The following is a 23,226-nucleotide window of genomic DNA, read 5'->3' as shown; positions in this document are numbered from 1 at the left end:
GTGCGCAGTCCGGACAGGTTTCCGAAAAGCTTTTATGTTGAAAACTAAAAAAATAAGAATTTTAACCTTAAAAGTTGATTTTAGTTGACTTCGGTCAATATTTTTGATAAACGGGCCCGGATCCGTACTTTGACGGTCCCGGTAAGTCCGTATCGAATTATGGGACCTGGGCGTATGCCAGGAATCGATTTCGGAGGTCCCTAGCTTGAGTTATGAATTTTTTATGAAAATTACAAGTTTGGAAATTATTTGTTTTTAAGAATTGATTGATATTTGGCATTGTTAGTATCGGGTACGTATTTTGGTTTTGGAGCTCGGTACAGGTTCATTATGATATTAAAGACCTGTCTGTGAAATTTTGTGAGAAACAAAGTTGATTTGACGTGATTCGGACGTCCAGTTGAGACAATAAAATTTTTAAAGTGTTCTTGAGAATTTCATTTGATTTGGTACTAAATTCGTAGTTCTAGGTGTTATTTTGGCGATTTGATCGCGTAAGCAAGTTTGTATGATGTATTTAGACTTGTGTGCATGTTTGGTTAGGAGCCCCGAGGGCTCGGGTAAGTTTCGGATAGGCTACGGAGTGAGATTTGGCTTGGAAAACACTGCTGGGCATCTGATATTATTGCAGGCCTCTGATCTTGCATTTGGGAGATCATGCATCACAATTGCGACCTCTAAGAGGTTCGCATTTGCGAGCTACTCATCGCAAATGTGAAGATAAGCTGGGCCAATATTTTTCGCATTTGCGAGTTTTCTTTACCATTTGCGAAGGGAGTCGGGGAAGGGCAGTGATCGCAAATGCGATCATTTATTCGCATTTGCACACATTCAAGGTCGCATTTGTGAACTTATCTTCGCATTTGCGAAGGTAGCGGAAGTGTGAAGGGCTTCGCATTTGCGATGATTCCTTCGCATTTGCGAAGCTCAAGTCGCAAATGCAACATCTGCAGCTGATCAAAATGACTTTTGGATGAGAATTTTCATTCATTTCCCAAATTTTCAAGACCTAAAACACAAGAGGCAATTTTCCAAAGACCATTTCTTTCCCAAATCATAGGTAAGTGATTCTAAATTGGTTTCTTTCAATCTTTCATTACATTTTACAAGATTTCAACCTAAAATCTAAGGTTTTCATGGTAGAATTAGGGGTTTTGGGTAGAAACTAGGAATTTCGGAAATTTGGGGATTTAGACCTCAATTTGAGGTCGGATTCCAAAATCAATTATATATTCAGGCTCGGGGGTGAATGGGCAAATGGATTTTGGTTCGAACCTCGGGTTTTGAACAAGCAGGCCTGGGGTCAATTTTTGACTTTTTGGAGGAAAATTTGGGAAATCTAAATTTATGTAATGTAATTGATTCCTTTAGCAATATTTGATATTATTGAGTCATTTTTGAATAGATAAGAGTGGTTTGGAGGTGCATTCTAGAGGACAAGCTGTGATTGGGAATTTAGTGATCTTCGGAGCAAGGTAAGTGTCGTGTCTAACTTTGGCTTGAGGGAATAAGTATTATGTATTCATTTGCTACGTGTTTGGTTGTTAAATACGATGTATAGGTGAGGTGACGAGTATCTATGCGTCGTTGTCGAGTCATAGCATGCGAGTGAAATTCTATTCTTGTCTATTTTGTAGCCTTAAATTCTACTATCCATGCTTAGCAGGTTATTTGAAATGTTGGGTGACTCACATCTGGTTTCACTAAGATTTGGTAACTTTCGAATATTGATTCAAGATTGAGATTACATTGTGCAATTGATTATGTGTACAATACTGGTTTCTCTGTGATACTCTTATCTATCCGTTGTTATTGATTATGTGATTGGTGAGGAGGAGTGTAAAGCACGAAGGGTGATGCCGTGCATGCATTATTTATATTGTGAGGAAGAGTGTAAAGCACGAAGGGTGATGCTGTGTATATTATAAGAGGTTTAAAGCACCAAGGGTGATGCCGTGTATATTATGAGAGGTTTAATGCACGAAGGGTGATGCCGTGCCGTTCTATTTATTTATTTGGTGAGGTTGAGAGTAAATGCACGAAGGGTGATGTCGTGCCGTTCTATTTCTTTATTTGGCGAGGTTGAGAGTAAAAGCACGAAGGGTGATGCCGTGCAGTTTTCCTAGCTATTTTAATTGCTCCATTCGTTTAAGGATTTTTGGTTTGATTCTGTATTTTCATTATTCTCACTCTTTATGTTGTATCCCCCCACAGTATGTTCCCTTCCCATTATTTCTGTGTTACTTCTTTATTTACTGTTGTTGCGACTGGCATGATTATACTGTTCAGGTTATATGTGGGTGTCTTGTCCTAGCCTCGTCACTACTTCGCCGAGGTTAGGCTCGACACTTACTAGTACATGGGGTCGATTGTACTGATGCTGCACTCTTTACTTTCTGTGCAGACTTTGATACCGGCTCAGGTTGATCGAGATTTTGCTATTGATTCGCTGTTCGGAGACTCAAGGTAGATATGTCGGTGTTCACAGACCTTGAAGTCCTCGTCTACGTTTTATGTCACAGTTGTTTTCTTTCATTCAGACAGTTATATTTCTTTCAAACTATCACTTATAGAATTCTAGAATGCTCGTGAATCGTGACTCCAGATCCGGGTGGTAGTAATTAATACAATTTTATCAAACTTTCAACCTCTTATATTTCATCTTAGTTAATAATTGTTATTTACTGAATGGAAATAAGGAATTGGTTTAACGATTTTCTAATGTTGGCTTGCCTAGCAAGTGAAATGTTAGGCGCCATCATGGTCTCATCGGTGGGAAATTTTGGGTCGTGACAGTTGGTATCAGAGCACTAGGTTGCCTAGGTCTCACAATTCACGAGCAAGCTTAGTAGAGTTTGGAGGATTGGTACGGAAACATTTGTGCTTATCTTCCAGAGGCTATGAAGTTTAGGAACAAGTTTCAGTTCTATTCTTATCTATCGTGCGATTTTGCTTTCTCAATACTGATTGAACTCTTCTACTTTTAATCTCGCGCAGATGGCGAGAATATGTACCGCTTCCTCAGCTGAACATCAGTCAGAGCTTCCGGTGGCAGCTCCTAGCGGGGCAGAGGTCGAGGCCGAGACCGTGCTAGAGGTCGAGGCCGAGACCGTGCTAGAGGTCGAGGCAGGGGCAGGGCTCAGCCTAGAGCCCGAGCAGCAGCCCCAGCAGTGGAGCCTCATATAGAGCTTGACGTGGAGGTTCCAGCCCAGACTGTTCTTACCGGACCAACTCAGGTTCCGGAGGGGTTCATTGCCACCCTAGTACTTCAGGACGCTTTGGTCGGTTTGGTAGGCCTTATGGAGAGTGTGGCCCAGACTGGCACATTTCCCATGGCACCAGCAGTCTCTCAGGCTAGAGGAGGAGCCCAGACTCCCACCACTCCCGCTCCGGAGCCGATAGCTCCCCAGTATCAGGCTCCAGCAACTCAGCTAGTCGGATTAGTGCAACCGGTTATTGCGACACAGGTCGGAGATGGGCCAACTATGTCTTCTGAGGCTTTATAGAGATTGTACAGGTTTATCAAGCTCTTTCCTGTTCACTTCAGTGGTGCTCCTTCAGAGGATCCCCATGAGTATCTTGACAGTTGTCATGAGGTTTTACGGAACATGGGTATAGTGGAGACCAATGAGCTCGATTGTGCTGCATTTCAGATGACTGGTTTAGCCAAGAAATAGTGGAGAGATTACTTGTTGACCAGACCAGCTGGGTCGCCTGCTCTTACTTGGGACCAGTTCTCTCAGCTCTTCATAGAGAAGTTTCTGCCAATCACATTGAGAGAGGAGCGTCGCCGTCCAGTAGGGCAGTATGACTGTTACTCAGTATGAGACCCGTTTTGTGGATTTGTCCCGACATGCTATTCTTCTACTTCCCACCGAGAGAGAGAGGGTGAGGAGTTTTATTGATGGACTTGCTCAGCCTATCAGATTGCAGATGGCTAAGGAGACTGGGAGTGATATTTCATTTCAGGCGGCTACTAATGTCGCCAGACGGGTCAAAATGGTTCTTACTCAGGGAGGTTAGGGGTCTGACAAAAGACCTCGTCATTCCGGTTAGTTCAGCGGTGCCTCATCTAGAGGCAGGAATACTTTTGGTAGAGGGCATCCTCCCAGGCTTCATTCAGCGCTTCAAGCATCCCACAGTGCCTCAGGTGGTCATGGCCCTTAGATGCATTATTCCGACCAGCTAGCCTACAGTGCACTACCAGCTCCTATTAGTGCACCTCCACTCCAGAGTTATCAGGGTGGTTATTCGGGTTGACAGGGTCAGCAGTCACATCAGTAGAGGTTATGTTATACTTGTGGTGATCCAAGGCACATTTCTAGATTTTTCCCTCAGGCAACGGGCCACAACATCAGAGTTCTCGTGCCATGGTTCTGGCACCAGTTACTGCACCACCTGCTCAGCCAGCCAGAAGCAGGGGTCAGGCAGCCAGAGGTAAAGGCCAGACTGTTAGAGGTGGAGGTCAGGACGTTAGAGGTGGAGAACAGCCAGTTAGAGGCCATCACAGGGACGTAGTTCAGAGTGGTGGGGCCCAGCCCCGGTGTTATGCTTTCCCAGCCAGGCCTGAGGTAGAGTCATCTGACGCTGTTATCACAGGTATTGTTTCAGTTTGCAGTAGAGATGCCTCAGTTCTATTTGATCCGGGATTTACTTACTCTTATGTGTCATCCTCTTTTGCTTCCTATTTGGTTGTGCCCCGTGATTCTTTGAGTGCTCCTGTGTATGTGTCCATACCAGTGGGAGATGATATTATTGTAGATCGTGTTTATCGTTCGTGTGTGGTCACCATTGGGAGTCTTGAGACTTGTGTAGATCTTCTACTTCTTGACATGGTTGATTTTGATGTCATACTGGGTATGGATTGGTTGTCACCTTATCATGCTATATTAGATTGTCACGCTAAGATGGTGACCTTAGCCTTGCAGGGGTTGCCTTGATTAGAGTGGAGAGGGAATCTTGGCCATTCTGCTAGTAGAGTTATCTCTTATATGAAGGCTCAGCATATGGTCGAGAAGGGGTGCCTAGCTTATTTGGCTTACGTCCGCGATTCTAGTGCGAAGGTTCCTTCCATAGATTCAGTGTCAGTTGTTCGTGAGTTTCCAGAGGTGTTTCCTGCAGACCTGCCGGGGATGCCACCCGATAGGGATATTGATTTCTGCATTGATTTGGCTCTGGGCACTCAGCCTATTTCCATTCCGCCATATCGCATGGCCCTACCATAGTTGAAAGAATTGAAGGATCAGTTGCAAGAATTGCTTGATAAGGGTTTCAATAGACCTAGTGTCTCGCCCTGGGGTGCACTCGTGTTGTTTGTGAAGAAGAAAGATGGATTGATGAGGATGTGTATAGATTATCGGCACTTGAACAAAGTCACCGTCAAAAATAAATATCCGCTGCCAAGAATTGATGACTTATTTGATCAGCTTCAGGGTGCCAAGGTATTTTCGAAGATCGATTTGAGGTCTGGTTACCATCAGTTGAAGATTAGGGCATCTGATTTCCCTAAAACAGCTTTTCAAACTTGGTATGGGCATTACGAATTCCTAGTGATGTCATTTGGGTTGACGAATGCCCCAGTAGCATTTATGGATTTGATGAATCGGGTGTTCAAGCCTTATTTGGATTCTTTTATGGTTGTATTCATTGATGATATCTTGATTTACTCCAGCAGTCAAGAGGAACATGAGCAGCATCTTCGAAGTGTGCTTCACACCTTGAAGAATAATCAGTTATATGCCAAGTTTTCAAAATGTGAATTTTGGTTAGACTCAGTTGCCTTTTTGGGGCATGTTGTATCGGCAGAAGGCATAAATGTGGATCCTAAGAAGATTGAGGCTGTTCAGAATTGACCTAGACCTACTTCAGTTACAGAGATACGGAGTTTCCTGGGTTTAGCAGGTTATTATCGTCGGTTCGTGGAAGGGTTTTCATCTATAGTAAGCCCATTGACCAGATTGACCTAGAAAGGTGTCCCATTCAAATGGTCAGACGAGTGTGAGTTGAGCTTTCAGAAGCTCATGACCGCTTTGACTACGGCGCCAGTGTTGGTATTACCCACAGGTTCAGGATCGTATATGGTATATTGTGACGCATCTCACATTGGGCTTGGTGCAGTATTAATGTAAGATGGCAAGGTAATTTCATATGCATCACGGCAATTGAAAGTTCACGAGAAGAATTATCTTGTTCATGACTTAGAATTGGCAGTCATTGTTCATGCACTGAAGATTTGGAGGCATTACCTCTACGGTGTCTCGTGCGAGGTATTTACTGATCATCATAGCCTTCAGTGTCTGTTCAAACAAAAGGATCTTAATTTGAGGTAAACAAGATGGTTGGAGTTGTTGAAAGACTATGATATCACCATATTGTATCACCCCAGAAAGGCCAATGTGATGGTCGATACTTTGAGTAGAAAAGGCTATGAGTATGGGCAGTCTTGCGTATGTTCCAGTTGGTGAGAGGCCATTAGTTGCAGATGTTCAGACTTTGGCTAATCAGTTCGTGGGGTTAGATGTTTCAGAACCCAGTCGGGTTCTAGCTTGTACAGTCACTCGGTCTTCTTTATATGAGCGCATCAGATAGAGGCAGAATGATGATCCTAATTTACTTGTCCTTAAGGACACGGTGCGGCACAGTGATGCCAAACATGTTGCTGTGGGGGAAGATGGGGTTCTGCGAATGCAGGGTCGTATTTGTGTGCCTGATGTGGATGGGCTTCGTGAATTAATTCTTGAAGAAGCACACAGTTCCAGGTATTCTATTCATCCAGGTACTGCCAAAATGTATCAAGATTTACGGAAACATTATTGGTGGAGAAGAATGAAAAAGGATATAGTTGCATATGTAGCTCGGTGTCTGAATTGGCAGCAAGTTAAGTATGAGCATCAGAGACCTGGTGGTTTGTTTTAGAAGTTAGAAATTCCTGAGTGGAAGTGGGAGCGTATCACTATGGATGTTGTTGTTGGACTTCCATGGACTCAGAGGAAGTTCGATACAGTTTGGGTTATTGTGGACAGGCTGACTAAGTCAACGCATTTCATTCCTGTGGCAGTTACCTATTCCTCAGAGCGATTGACAGAGATTTACATTCGTGAGATCGTCCGTCTTCACGTTGTGCCCGTGTCTATCATTTCTAATCGAGGTACGCATTTTACCTCGCACTTTTGGAGGGCAGTACAACGTGAGTTAGGTACGCGGGTTGAGTTGAGCACAGCATTCCATCCTCAGATGGACGGACAATCCGAGCGTACTATTCAGATCTTGGAGGATATGCTCCGCGCTTGTGTTATTGACTTTGGAGATTCTTGGGATTAGTTTTTGCCGTTAGCGGAGTTTGCCTACAATAACAGCTACTAGTCGAGCATTCAGATGGCTCCCTATGAGGCATTATATAGTAGACGATGTAGGTCGCCAGTTGGGTGGTTTGAGCCAGGGGAGGCTCGGTTATTGGGTACAGATTTAGTTCAGGAGGCCTTGGACAAGGTCAAGATTATACAGGATCGATTTCGCATAGCTCAGTCCAGGCAAAAGAGTTATGCCGACCATAGAGTTCGTGATGTTGTATTCATGGTCGGAGAGAGAGTGTTACTTCGGGTTTCACCCATGAAGGGTGTAATAAGGTTCGGAAAGAAGGGCAAGTTGAGCCCTAGGTATATCGGACCTTTTGAGATTCTACAGAGAGTGGGAGAGGAGGCTTACAGGCTTGCGTTTCCACCTAGTTTAGCAGCTGTTCATCCGGTATTCCATGTGTCCATGCTTCGAAAGTATCAGGGCGATCCATCCCATGTGTTAGATTTTAGCTCTGTCCAGTTGGACAAGGATTTGACTTACGTGGAGGAGCAGGTGGCAATTCTAGCTCGGCAAGTTCGCCAGTTGAGATCAAAGAGTTACCCTTCAGTTCGAGTGTAGTGGAGAGGTCAGCCTATTGAGGAAACTACATGGGAGTCCGATTCCGATATGCGGAGTAGATATCCCCACCTTTTCACCAGCCTAGGTACTTTTCTATGTCCGTTCGAGGACGAACGGTTATTTTAGAGGTGGAGAATATGATGACCCAAAATGTCATCTTATGTTTTAGAACTTGAATCTGCGCTCTTAAGCCTTAAAATCTCATTTTTACCCTCCTCAATTTGCGCGCGCAATCTGGGCAGGTTTCCAGAAAGCTTTTATGTTGAAAACTAATGAAAATAAGAATTTTTGCCTTAAAAGTTGATTTTAGTTGCCTTCGGTCAACATTTTTGGTAAACGGGCCCAGATCCGTGCTTTGATGGTCCCGGTAGGTCCGTATCGAATTATGGGACCTAGGCGTATGCCCGGAATCGAATTCGGAGGTCCTTAGCTTGAGTTATGAATTATTGATGATTAAAAGTTTGGAAATTATTTGTTTTTAAGAATTGATTGGTATTTGGCATTGTTAGTATCGGGTGCGTACTTTGGTTCTGGAGCTCGGTACATGTTCATTATGATATTTAAGACCTTTCTGTGAAATTTTGTGAGAAACAGAGTTGATTTGACGTGATTCGGACGTCCAGTTGAGAAAATAGAAATTTTAAAGTGTTCTTGAGAATTTCATTTGATTTGGTACAAAATTCATAGTTCTAGGTATTATTTTGGCGATTTGATTGCGCGAGCAAGTTTGTATGATATTTTTAGACTTGTGTGCATGTTTGGTTTGGAGACCCGAGGGCTCGGGTGAGTTTCGGATAGGCTACGGAGTGAGATATGGCTTGGAAAACACTGCTGGGCATCTGATATTATTGCAGGCCTCTGATCTCGCATTTGCGAGATCAGGCATCACAATTGCGACCTCTGAGAGGTTCGCATTTGCGAGCTTCTCATCGCAAATGCGAAGAGAAGCTGGGCCAATAGTTTTCGCATTTGTGAGTTTTCTTTCGCATTTGCGAAGGGAGTCGGGGAAGGGCAGTGATCGCAAATGTGATCATTTAGTCGCATTTGCAAAGATTCAAGGTCGCATTTGCGAACTTATCTTCGCATTTGCGAAGGCAGAAGAAGTGTGAAGGGCTTCGCATTTGCGATGAATCCTTCGCATTTGCGAGCTTCGCATTTGCGAAGCTCAGGTTGCAAATGTAACATCTGCAGTTGATCAAAATGACTTTTGGACGGGAATTTTCATTCATTTCCCAAATTTTCAAGACCTAAAACACAAGAGGCAATTTTCCAAAGACCATTTCTTTCCCAAATCATAGGTAAGTGATTCTAAACTGGTTTCTTTCAATCTTTCACTACATTTTACAAAATTTCAACCTAAAATCTAAGGTTTTCATGGTAGAATTAGGGGTTTTGGGTAGAAACTAGGGATTTCGGAAATTTGGGGATTTAGACCTCAATTTGAGGTGGGATTCCAAAACCAATTATATATTCAGGCTCGGGGGTGAATGGGTAAAAGGATTTTGGTCCGAACCTCGGGTTTTGACCAAGCGAGCCCGGGGTCGATTTTTGACTTTTTGGAGGAAAATTTGTGAAATCTAAATTTATGCAATGTAATTGATTCCTTTAGAAATATTTGATATTATTTAGTCATTTTTGAATAGATAAGAGTGGTTTGGAGGTGAATTCTAGAGGAAAAGTTGTGGTTGAGAATTTAGTGGTCTTCGTGAGCAAGGTAAGTGTCGTGTCTAACTTTGGCTTGAGGGAATAAGTATTATGTGTTCATTTTTTCCGTGTTTGGTTGTTAAATACGATGTATAGGTGAGGTGACGAGCATCTATGCGTCGTTGTCGAGTCGTAGCATGCGAGTAAAATTCTATTCTTGTTTATTTTGTAGCCTTAAATTCTACTATTCATGCTTAGCGGGTTATTTGAAATGTTGGGTGATTCACATCTGGTTTCACTAAGATTTGGTAACTTTCAAATATTTATTCAAGATTGAGATTACATTGTGCTATTGATTATGAGTACAATACTGGTTTCTCTGTGATACTCTTATCTATCCATTGTTATTGATTCTGTGATTGGTGAGGAGGAGTGTAAAGCACGAAGGATGATGCCGTGTATATTATGAGAAGTTTAAAGCACGAAGGGTGATGCCGTGTATATTATGAGAGGTTTAAAGCACGATGAGTGATGTCGTGTATATTATGAGAGGTTTAATGCACGAAGTGTGATGCCGTGCCGTTCTATTTATTTATTTGGTGAGGTTGAAAGTAATTGCATGAAGGGTGATGCCGTGCCGTTCTATTTCTTTATTTGGTGAGGTTGAGAGTAAAAGCATGAAGGGTGATGCCGTGCAGTTTTTCTTGTTGTTTTAATTGCTCAATTCGTTTAAGGATTTTTGGTTTAATTCTGTCTTTTCATTATTCTCACTCTTTATATTGTATCCCCCCACTGTATGTTTCCTTACCATTATTTCTACGTTACTTCTTTATTTACTGTTGTTGCCACTAGCATAATTATACTGTTCGGGTTATATGTGGGTGTCTTGTTCTAGCCTCGTCACTACTTCGCCGAGGTTAGACTCGACACTTACCAGTATATGGGGTCGGTTGTACAGATGCTGCACTCTGCACTTTCTGTGTAGACTTTGATACCGGCTCAGACTGATCGAGATTTTGCTATTGGTCCGCTGTTTGGAGAATCAAGGTAGATCTATCGGCGTTCACAGACCTTGAAATCCCCGTCTACTTTTTATGTCACAGTTGTTTTCTTTCATTCAGACAGTTATATTTCTTTCAGACTATCACTTGTAGTAAATTCTAGAATACTCGTGAATCGTGACTCCAGATCCGGGTGGTAGTAATTAATACAGTTTTATAAAATTCCGCACCTCTTATATTTCATCTTAGTTAATAATTGTTATTTACTTAATGAAAATAAGGAATTGGTTTAATGATTTTCTAACGTTGGCTTGCCTAGCAAGTGAAATATTAGTCTCCATCACGGTCCCGTCGGTAGAAAATTTCGGGTCGTGACACACACCAAACAACTTCTTAGGCATTATCAGAAGTACCAGAAATATGATTAGGGTTTTTAGTAAGATTATAGGTTATACATTCAACATGGAGTTCTCATAGGATTGAAAATAAGATTCAGTTTCAGAATAGCAGAAAGGAAAGGACTGAATATAATATCAAAACAAAAGCATGGAATTATAAAGTTATGAAGACAAATAAGGATACATGTGATATTCAGTTAGTTATACATAGACACTTCAAGTGGGGTTGTGATCTTATATAGACAAAGAAAATTTACATGTTATGGAATCAAGTAGCCATGTCATGAAGGAAAGAGTTTATAGACAAGGGAAGTATTATGCCAAAACAGGTTTAACTTAGGTGTATAGTCTAAATTAGTAACTAAATGAAGTAATCATACCCAGCTTTAAAAATTATTATTTTTGGCTATAACAAGAATGATTAGGTCCTACTTTATGAAAGATACCTTAATAACAATTGAATGTAGGCTTCACAAAGTCAGTAGTAGCATAAAAGAGATTAGAGACAAGAAAGTGTTGTTGCTTACAGGTTTTGACTTAAACAGGTGACTGAAGACTTTATCTAAACATGAGACAGTTTTGTCAAGCTTGAAGACAGTCATAACTAGGTTTATGAAAGACAACATATAACAACAGAATATAGGCAAAAAGGTTATGGAAGTTCATAAAAATTCATCCTAACAACACTGTTTCATATAGGTATAACCATCAGTTAGACATGAACACAAGATTGTCACAATGACAACTCAGAAGCTATTCTCAGAATTAATAACCATTGATAGAGAAGGAGAGCATTTAAAAACACTTAGACTTTTTTATTCTTCAGTTAAATGATATGAACTTATGAACTTTCAAGTTCTTCTCAGTTAGGATTATCAAATAATAAACTTGACCACAAGAGAAATAAAATGCAGGGAAACAATATACAGAGGTAAATATCACAACAGAACCATCATTGAAAGGCTATGAAGTTTACATGAGCAGTTATTCAAGGCACATTACAGCTTAATCATGCAGACTGTTTAGACTCAGAAATGAAAGTCATCAGGAGTCACACAATAGCCTGATCAACATTAATTAAAGACTTAGAGGCGTGACAAGTGATCATAAGCAAACAACATCTTAGCATAAACTGAAAATAACATTTCTATACTAGTTATGAGCATCATAAACGACTATAATTCACAGAAGACAACAAGCACATTCATAGCACTTTAATAAGATAATCAAAAGAAAAGAGTTAAAGGGATGCTGACCTTTTCGAGGGCAGCAGACCAAACAAGGATTTCTCATAGTTTCTCAAGACCCCACAGCTTCAAGCTCTAAGCAGCGTAACTACTCAGAAATGAGAAAAAAAGGAAATCAGTAAGAAACCCTAGGTTTTGAAATCTCAGAATTGCTCTTAGATGATTGTTCTTTCGTCTAATTGATGATTCTAGGTTGTGGCAGATGATGTTAGGTTAGAACATTAAATGCTCTATTTATAGTACCATTTAATGCTCTTAGTGTTTCAAGATTCAAAATAATGGTTCGCCGCAACCAATTTGCGGGTTTTTTTTTGACAGACCGCCATTATCATATAACGGCGGGTATTTAACGGCGGTAAACCTCCGCAATTCGGCAGTTTGACTTTTAAAGAACTTACTTATTAAAAAATAGCGGAGGTCTAAACCCTCGCAATTTATTTATTTAACCCCCACAAGTTTATAACACAATATTATTATAGGTTAAATAACGCCAGTTATAACCCCCACTATATATATATATATATATATATATATATATATATATATATATTGCAATGTTACTCTATAACTGATCCAATTTTAATTATATATATATATATAAAATATATATTGCAATGTTACTCTATAACTGATCCAATTTTAATTATATTAATATAATGAAGCGTCAACAAATTATATAAAATGCTTACTAGAATCAAGTAACATCAATATATTAATAAACCATAAAATACATTAAAGTAAATTATCATTAGTCTCAAAAATTTACTTTAAATACAACTACTCCAACCATTAAATACAAAACATTAATATTATAATTAGTCTTAAAACTAACTTTAAACATAACATCCACTTCAACCATTATAGACAAAAGATCTACTATGACCATTCAATCGAGTACGATACATAATTATCTAATACATTTGCAAGCAACTTCAACGGTTGTCGTTAGGATTACTTCCACCGGATGATCTTATTATATGCATGGGTGAAATGAATCCGCTAGCTGCATCACTTGTTTACAAAACAATCAAAATAAAATATAATTAATAAAAGGTACCTCAACAATATCCTAATTAATAATCACTTAGATTCAGTCAAGTATCAGTAACTTATCTAAGCCATCTATTAATCAAGAGAATATTTATGGCACAAAGTTAGGACACATCGAATGTTGTAAGGTATGTCAAACACCACATAGCACAAAAGTGTAAGTAAACTGTAATTGGAGGTTGTAAAAAGTGATTATTCTTAAATTTTATGCTGCCATACTTTTGTTCCTAAGGAAAACAACTTCAGATAGCCTGCAGCTCAATAGCCAAATGTTTTTGGCTCATACATTCATCGATCAATTCAAAGGAATTGGCTACTGAAATATCTTTCCAGTTAACAGTAAAAGCACAAGATTGACAAGCCTCGAGAGAGTGGATGTCAAGAAAAGCAGAACAACTAGAGGGAATATGATTATCTAAACAAATGAATGAATGAATGAAAGAAATAAAGGACGCTAGCTTTGTAGAACCACACACTTCTTTTATTCTGATATGGAAATGGAAAAGATTAAATTAACTTGCGAAGTTTGTGAATCTAAGAAGTAAGAATAATTTTGAGAATGGTGAATTTTGGAATTTTGAAGATTCACCAAATCTAGATATCACAGATGTAAAGGATCCACCAATGATAGGGACTATTCGAACATACCAAGAATGCATTTCCACATGTAAACAAGTGCTCTTATTGGAACTCTCTTTAGATGTGTCTTTTCAAGTTAACATATCAAAATTCTATTCTCTAGTCATTTTCAACTGAAAAATCTACGGAATCAACCAAAGAAAACATCCTTGATTACGACATAATTTATAATTTCAAGCAAATTCTTTACCCCATTCCATTTGAATGCTATGTCAAACACCACATAGCACAAAAGTTTCTACTTTCCTAATTTAGAATAATACTTGGACTGATCAATCATACTTTCAAAATTAAATAAGAAAGTTATGAACTATTCTTACCGTTGAACGAGGAGGAGAAACAAATATCCCTGCAAATTCTTCAGGTATCTTCCCTTATTTAATTATCATATACGCCTTAAAAGTATTCATCATTTCCCTGTAGTTCTCTTGGCTTTGATTATGAGCATTCAACATTTGATTGTACTTCTCTTGGCATTGGGAAGAACATGAACCATTATTATAACTTGAAGCATTCAAATCACTATAACGAGGTTTTGTTTGTCTAAAAGATCTGCCAAGAACAACTCCTAATCCCAAGCACCTTACCCTTCCAGGGTGCTCTTTTCCCATTACCTTACCAACAACATCATTTGGCAAAATTTTAGACTCATCCACGGTGCTTTGGCTCAATGCTAGTTCAATTTTTTTCTAAATACATTACACTCCAAAACCCAGTGTCCTAACTTCAATCAGTGAATGACAAGTTAAAAAAGAAAAACAAGAGAAGGATATTATCTTTTTCTGGTATAAAACAAGTGTTAAAACTTTGGGACTGCAGTTAATAACACAAAATTTACCATAAAAAGGATTTGTGACAGCATCAATTAGCAACATATAATACTCCCTTATTCTGAGATGTAAACTAATCTACCCCAGTTAAGGCTGTTCTACTATGCACATGCAAAATTATGCTTTAATTATGACTGGATTTGGCAAGGTTACTTGCCCATTACTTTGCTGTAAGGAGCTTCAATTTTCATCTGGCCGGCGAGTTTCACTCCCCACAAAGCACATGAAATACCAGAAGGTAAGCTATCCAATTTTTTTTTCTTTTTACTTCACCTCAACATCAATCTAGAATCAGTTCATCAGCTAAAGAGAAGGATAAACGTGGCAAACTCATGTAGTAGTAATTCAAAAAAGAAACATATATTGAATAAAGTTGCCGCTAGACAAAACTATTTAACCTTGTGGGTTCTGATGGTTTTATATAATGGGAAATTTTACCAATGTTACTACGAGATATTAGGTCTATGTAGTGCTAGCTTGTTTTTCTCTCTACATGAAATCCTAAGTTCTATATAATAGCTTGATTTTGATACCAAAGAAGGAGATCCTTCTGATTTCACCTATGTTATACCCGTTACCTTCTTCCGTTAGTGACAAGAGACTCTCTAAACTTTTTCTTTTATGAGATCGGGAAAGGTTTTGCTTAACAAATATTAAAGTTTTGCGAAAGGAATGTCTAAATAAGAGAATAAATAACTTATAGATGAGTTATATATCAACAAAGAAGACTAATAGCAATTACTGGTGTAACGACCCGATCGGTCATTTTGAGCTCTAACATGTCGTTTAGTGATTTGAGGCCTTGAGTAGTTTTACTTCAGGTATTATGACTTGTACGTGTGGTCGGAATTAAATTTCGGGAAGTTTAGAGTCGATTCAGATAGAAAATTTTAATTACGGAAGCTTTAAGTTGGAAGAATTGACTAAGGTTTGACTTTTAAGTAAATGACCTCAGAATCGGGATTTGAAGGTTCTAGTAGGTTCCTATGATGATTTCAGACTTGGGCGTGTGTTCAGGTTGAGTATCGGGTGGTCCGGGGGCATTTCGGCTCCTATTATGGGAAGTTGGTATTTTGGAAGTTCTAGAATTTCATAAGTTTGGTTTGAAGTGGATTTTGATATTATCGATGTCTGTTTGGAGTTTCAAGACTTGGTATAGGTTTGTATTGTGATTTATGACTTGCACGTGAAGTTTGGTGTCATTCCGGGATGTTTAAGTGTAATTCAAATGCGTTAGGCGAAGTTTAAAGGTTGGAAAGTTGAAAGAATGGTTTTGGCCGTTGATTCGTAATTTTGATGTTGTTTGACGTGATTTGAGGTTTTGACTAAGTTCGTATCGCATTTTGGGATGTGTTGGTATGTTTGGGCAGGGTCCTGGGGGCCCCGGTTGTGAATCGGATTGGAAACAGATCGAGTTTGGACTTGGAGGAACTGCTGAAGCTTAAGGCTTTTGATGTGATCGCACATGCGAGGTTATGGCCGCAGGTGCGAGACCGCAAAAGTGGCCAAAGGGTGGCAGAAGCGGTCCTGGGTGAGATGGGCAGTGGTCGTTGGTGCGAAGAGGATTTCCGCATCTGCGAGCCCGCAGATGCGACGAGGCTCCGCAGATGCGGAGTTGGAGAGATGTGGCTGGCCCCGTAGAAGCGGAAGGGATCATGCAGGAGCGAAAGCGCGAAAGCAAGTGGTGGGCCACAGAAGCGCCCTGGAAAGTGCGAGCCTTAGGCCGCATGTGCGGCTGGTCGGGACCTAAGTGACTTTCGCAAGAGCAGACATTTTCCCGCAGAAGCGGAGCCGCAGGTGCGGCTGGGGTGCCCGTAGGTGCGAAAATGCCTGGGTAGAATATATGTTGCTCAATCGAAATTTTAGCTCATTTCACGCATTTCTCTCTTGGTTTGGGCGATGTTTGGAGAGCTTCAAGGGGAGACTTTCATCTTCTATGGCAAGGTAAGTTATTCCCACCTATTGTAAGTTAAATACATGGATTCTATAAGAATTTAAACATGAAAACTAGTAGCAATTGTGGGGTTTTAGTAGAAAACCTAGAAATTGGTATTGTTGGATTTTGACCACGAAATTGGACATAGAATTTGGAATAAATTATATATTTGAGTTCGCGGCGTTATGAGTAAAGTTTATCTTAAAATAATTTCAGAATCCGGGCACGTGGGCCCGAGGGTTGACTTTATTGACTTTTCGAGCGGAGTTGGGAACTGTTATAAGTTGTTAAATTGTAAGCATTGGGGTACATTTTGATTGATTTGCACGTTGTTTGATTAGTTTCGGAATGTTTGGCTTGGAGTTGAGGTGTTAGAGAGGCGCGAGAGCCGGTTATGAAACATTGGAGCGAGGTATGTCTCCTATCTAATTTTGTGAGGGGGAAACTACCCCTAGGTGATATAATTGTTATGTGTTATTAGTTGTGGGTGATACGTACGCACGAGATGACGAGAGTCCGTACATAGCTAAAGAATATTTATGTCTGGGTAAACTTAGGACTTTACCCTATAATATTTGAAATACTTGAATTCATTATGCTAGCTTAATTAATTAAAATTATAATTGAGTTTATTTAGAAATACATACATATATATTAGGCCGAACTTTATTATCTTGAGTTGTTGGCAAATTAATTGAAAAGCGGTAAAGGTTAAATTCGCTTCGTATCCATGCACTGTATTGTAAGCACATGTCTCGTAATTCGAAGATTTCCTTCCTTTCTTGTGCAGCGGGTTGAACACCTCGGCAGTATAATAGATGTATCTATGGTTCATGCCGCTCGATCCTCTGCAGTGTACACATTATTCTAGATCGAACCGAACGACCTCGGCATAATCATGCGTTATATCGATGGTAGTCAGAATATTCACGAGATTACCCTTTCACTGATGCCCGGCCTTTTATATGGTATTTCTTATCCGTTTTATACTGGAACTTGATACATCTGCGTTGTTGAGGTTGAATACAAGACTGAAAAATTCATACTTTAAAAGAAATATTTAGAAGATTATGTAACTAACAGTTTTACCCCATTAGTGTTATGCACTTCATATCTTCTTATGATTTATTAATTTGTTTTATTAGACCTCTAGTAAGTATCGATGTCGACCCCTCGACACTACTTCTCTGGGGTTAGGCTAGATACTTATTGGGTATGCGTTGATTTACGTACTCATGCTGCACTTCTGAACTAAATGTGCAGAATCTGACAGGTTCATTTGATGATCGTCTTGGCGCATAGGCGCAGTTGTTGAGGAGACTTCATGTGAGCTGCATACCTGGCCACGCATCGCAGTCCATAGAGTCTTCATCGTACTATTTATTTTATCCTGTCTTATTTACATTCTAGACAGATATTGTATTATTATTATTGTACTCCTTAGTAAATGCTCATGCACTTGTGACACAGGGTTTTGGGGTTATACTAGTTGATGCTTACGGTTTCGTATATTATTATCGCCTTTCATTTTTTTTATACACTACAAACGTTGTACGTTCCCATGGATTTAGAAGTGTAAATCTCCTTATTGATTAAAATCTATGATTTCGAAAGTAATAAAATGGGTAATTAAATTGATAAATCACCGTTGGCTTGCCTGACTGCGACGATAGGCGCCATCACGACCTATAATGGATTTTGGGTCATGACAACTGGGGCTCCATATGTCTTACACATATCTCTTTTGCCGCCTCATTAACATATGATCCATCTTCATTCCTATGTATAGCGAGATAAAGTTGTCCTCGTCCAGGCTTTTGTCCAGTCTCAGCCATCTATATATGAAAAAGTCAAAGTCGCATTAACTTAACTAACTAGGAATAGTTGCTAGTTTAATTAAAGTATCCAAAATGAATTATTACCTTTTCAGCCCTTCTTCTGGAGTTAGGTTTGGAGCCACCAATATGTAAAACAGTTTGTTTCTTTCGAATTTCAGCATTTCTTTTACAAGTTTCCTTACAAAAAGATACCAAGAAAATATCACAGAACAATCAAATCAGCATGCAGAATCAAAAACTGATGATGAAAATAAGCTCAAGCAAAAACGGCAGTGGTATTGCTAGTGTCATTTTGTTCGGTGGAGTTTTTATCACAACTGCTCTAGGTTCTGCATTCTTGGTTGAAAGAAAGAGAAGGAAATCCAATAAGAAAATTAAGAATGAGTATTTTGAAGGTGAATCAAGTAAAGGGCTTCACTTTCTTCTACCTGATTTTTCTCCATGCATAGAGCAACAGCAACCTTCCAGGTTAGTCATACAAGTTCCTACTATTTTACAATTATAACTCACACATTCAAAAACTATGTAACATGGGCTGTGTACTTTGCTATAATGAACAAGTTTATCTTCAGTTTCAATTTTCATTATGTTCTTCACCTGTTAGGTCTCATTGCACATGGTAGTGGCCTGTTGGTTGTACAATAAATCATCAAATAGTTCTGAAATATTCTAGCTAGAACAAATTAAAGTTTGCAACTATTCACCATTATTACAAGTTTGAAGAAGTGATCTCGAATTTCGAATCTGAAAATTAAGTTTAAGTCAAGTCGATGTTGTTGGAAAAGCTTGAAAACGTTAGCATGGATGAAGATTGGTTAAAGTGAAGCCATATAATTACACATACTAATTGAAGCATTGAAATAAAACCTGTGTTTTTTTCTTTAAAGCGGCAATCAACATAAGAAATCTATTGATCCGGTGGAATCCCCGGTGGAACACTATCCAGTATCTCAGCTCTGCTCTTAAGTGGATCATAGACCTTATCAAACAACTTTAGCCTTTTTGCGCCCCACTTCTTACACATAGAATTATAAACATATGGTCTTGCATTTGACTCAGTTGTCCTAAAACAAAATCGTGGCTTCAAGAATAAACCAATGGTTATATAACTATTACATACAAATATACAATCTAATGACATAAAAACAGAGATATTGTATGCCTCAGGAATACCTTTATAAATCGTTCATAACAACGGTTGAAGATTGTCACAGGTAAATTTTTCCATTTCTCAAAGTGAATTGGAAAAATGGAGCAATCGGTTGCTAAAATTCCACAAAAGCCTGCAAAAACGTCTTGTCCTTCACCAATGGAAGAATCCGTGTCGTCAAAATAAACCACAAAACGTTCTCCATTAGATAAATTTAACACGCCCCTTTTCTTCACTTTAAGTATCTTGCTAGCTCCTTGTGAATCTTAAAATATAAAAACAGTGTGAGATAGCACAAATACATAAGATTTTCTCCAAGTAGAAGAATAATAAAGTATAATGGCCCAACATGAATTGAATAAGGAAAGGATAACAAAGTACTTGGCACGCTTAAAACTGTAAGCCTAAGGACGGCCAGAACTTTGGTCAGCACCCTTTAATCCTCACAACCCGATTGAGTTGTTCAGAATATTTGAGGAAATAAATAAAAATAGAACCTAATAAAATTCGAGCAGACAACTTCAAGAAAACTATTTAGATCACACTTCAGCTCTACACAACGAGGACAACTTTGATCTGGATAGGGTAATAGTTAGCACCATGATATTAACCGATTGAGCCATGCAACAGTTCCCCCAAAAAACTCAAATATTCATGTTAGATAAGAAACTTAGTCAAATCAACAACGAGCACAAAACCAAAAACTTCTAACAACATACACAATTGGATCTAAAAGGGTTATTAACTGGAATCCAGAGGTTGCATGGCCAGCACAGTTGATCCTACTATACAGTTGATGGCAATAACATACCTATTGCATTTACAGTTCAATGTTGCGTAGACACATGTCCATTACACTTTCTAGATAGTGGGTGTTGTGACGCAGCCCGAATAGATGGAACCTGCTATGTTGTGGTCTGATCAGACAGAATCAAATATGCTGCAACCTGACCTGAAGGTGTTGGTCGTGCTGTCGGTTGAATAAATGAAGTCAGTTGTGGTGCATCATCAAAATGCAAAGATGTTGATTCAGTTGTTGATAAAGGTTGTGCTACATCTTGTGATGTAAGTGCTGACTGAATTGATTTCTGGAATTTTTCGTAACGCTTGGGCTTCGGGATACCTGCAAGCAATAAAAGAAAAGCAGGAGTTCACGTAGAAGAAAAGCCAACATATCAACTCACCGTAGAATAATATCCAACATACTAATAGCGACACTAAAGCACGTCACATTCATATCCTCTTACACATACTTGTTTTCAAGTACACAATCTCATTTTAGTCTAAGCAACTCAACTTTGAAAACAACAAAATACATGTACCCAATGAGTCCCAATCATTCAGTAATGAACAGTAGTAGTATTATTACAGAAAAAGTATACCCCTAACATTTTCATATTCACATTGGCTAAAACTTATAGTTATCATTTAATAGACTAAATAACAGTGCTGAAGAAACCAACTACCTAAAACATAAAAGGAGTCACATCATTCTTCTATGCAAACCAAGGAAAATCTAACAAATTATCAGAACTTAATGCACAAGAATATCACATAACAGAAACAAGGCAAGAATTTACAATCTTACAGTTAGTAGCTCATGTAAAATCATAGTCTCGGGCTAAACTATGATTTTGCACGCACAAAAAGAAAGAACTTGGAGAAAATAGAGAAGAAAACAACCCAGGAACTGAGAATTAGAACTAAAAAACAGAATAACATAACTGAGAAGGTAAAAATTTGGACAAAGAAACAAAAAAGAAAAGGGAGAGGAAATGCAGAGCTTGTTCTTATTTTACAAAGACAAAAGAGAAGAAGCAGAAAGCAAAAAGAAAGAAAGAAAGAAAATTTTCCTTATCAACAATAAAGATTTCTTCACCATTGACATCCACTTCAAGATCACAAGAAACATCCATTAAAGCCAAATAAAGAAAACACCTCAAATAAGAGTCCCTTTTGGAATCTACTTTAATAAAACAACTTAAAACCTCGTAAAGATTTGATCTTGGAAAATACCCACATAGATTTGAGAAGAAAACATCAGCTTATTCTCAAATAAGCATGAAGACAAACGGAAAAAGTTTAGTTCTTGGTATTACAAAAAAATGCTTAGTCAGTTGGTTCAAAAGCAGAACTGAAAATATAACTTAGAGAGACAAGAGTATAGGTGAAGCAAAGGAAAGAAAGGGTACATATATATAATGTATACTAATATGAGGATAAAACAAAGAGAAAATCAGAACTTCAGTGAGTAAGGGAAATGCTTGTATGCTAAGAAGAACAGAATTATTGAGTGCCCAACTAACTGTATCTGACAAAATCAACTGGATAAACTCAAACACAAACAAAGTATAGGTGAAGCAAAGGAAAGAAAGGGTACAAATATATAATGTATATAATATGAGGATAAAACAAAGAGAAAATCAGATCTTCAGTGAGTAAGGGAAATGCTTGTATGCTAAGACAAACAGAGTTATTGAGTGCCCACTAAACTGTATCTGACAAAATCAACCGGATAAACTCAAACACAAACAAAGTATCTGTTTACCGGAAAAATGGATAGAGTTGAATTTATACGCAGTTCCAAGGATATGTGGCGTAACTTAACACAAAATATAAGGATAAATAGAAATGTAAATATAGATTGCAGAGAATGCGAAATAGATAAGGTTGTTAGGGACAATGAATCTTAGGATTCAACAAATAGAATCAATCTAAGAAATCTGAAAGAACGATTCTTTACTGTAGAAGAATATAACACTTTTATTACAATGTAAGCCTGAGAAAAATTTATTTTACAAAAATAGTAACCAAGCCCTTTTATAGTGGAGGGATTTGGCTCTAAGCATAATAAAATAAACATTCAGTGGGAGACCCATAATAAGTCAGCTTTTTCACAATTTCTGCCAAGATTCTCTCTAGTGGGATTGCAACGGCTTTTGTCTGCGAGCTCGATCTTGCTTAGAACCCTCGATTTTGGTTTGAGCTTGATTTCGACTCGAGCTCTTGATCTTGGTTCGAGCCCGATCCTGGCTAGAGCCCTTGAATTGATTTGAGGTCAATGTTGGTTGGTCTCTGGATTATCAGCATGATAGATCTACTCTGCATCATGGTTCGATTTCGATTCGAGCTTGATAATGATATCGACATCGATACGGATCGGCCTCCCCGGGTTCGAGGTTAGTTTGTTCCACCTTCGGAATCTTACCTCGATAGATCATCGTTCGAACTCGATCGGACGTGCCAAGGCCAAAATCTATTTCGACCGTATACAGATAGTCCCCTCGTTTCTCAGAAAGAATGTGGCGAGAAACGATATGATTTTTTAACGGCTCGATCGGATTATAACCTGACGTTTCCATCGGGTTCGACCATGACGCATCTGGTAGCTATCCCATCGGTTTAATCTTTCAAGGCATTTAATGCATGTCAGGCGGTGGTCGGCCACTGCTGATACTGAACCGCCATCGCTTGAACCTATAAATAACCCTTTCTTTTATCTTTTACCACTTTTACATCTTCTATCTTCCAAATTTCCCAAGTTCTTCTTCGTACTCTCCAACTTACCAGTAAATCTGT

General features: G+C 39.0%; 1 protein-coding gene across 1 annotated transcript; it reads right to left on the bottom strand.

Annotated features, from left to right (window-relative positions):
* Window positions 1-12,893: 12,893 nt before the first annotated feature.
* Window positions 12,894-21,563, bottom strand: LOC104090251 (uncharacterized). The gene is made up of 6 exons (XM_033654567.1): window positions 21,527-21,563; window positions 20,600-20,770; window positions 19,671-19,912; window positions 18,582-18,674; window positions 18,393-18,494; window positions 12,894-14,582 (listed from the first exon to the last, which is right to left on the bottom strand). Exons 1-6 carry the CDS (start codon window positions 21,561-21,563, stop codon window positions 14,268-14,270), a joined length of 960 nt encoding a protein of 319 aa, XP_033510458.1. The 3' UTR covers window positions 12,894-14,267.
* Window positions 21,564-23,226: the final 1,663 nt, after the last annotated feature.

Source organism: Nicotiana tomentosiformis, chromosome 8 (assembly GCF_000390325.3).
Source record: "Nicotiana tomentosiformis chromosome 8, ASM39032v3, whole genome shotgun sequence".
Lineage (NCBI taxonomy): Eukaryota > Viridiplantae > Streptophyta > Magnoliopsida > Solanales > Solanaceae > Nicotiana > Nicotiana tomentosiformis.
The sequence above is the reverse complement of the archived record's forward strand: the minus strand, read 5'-3'. Positions and strand labels throughout refer to the sequence as shown.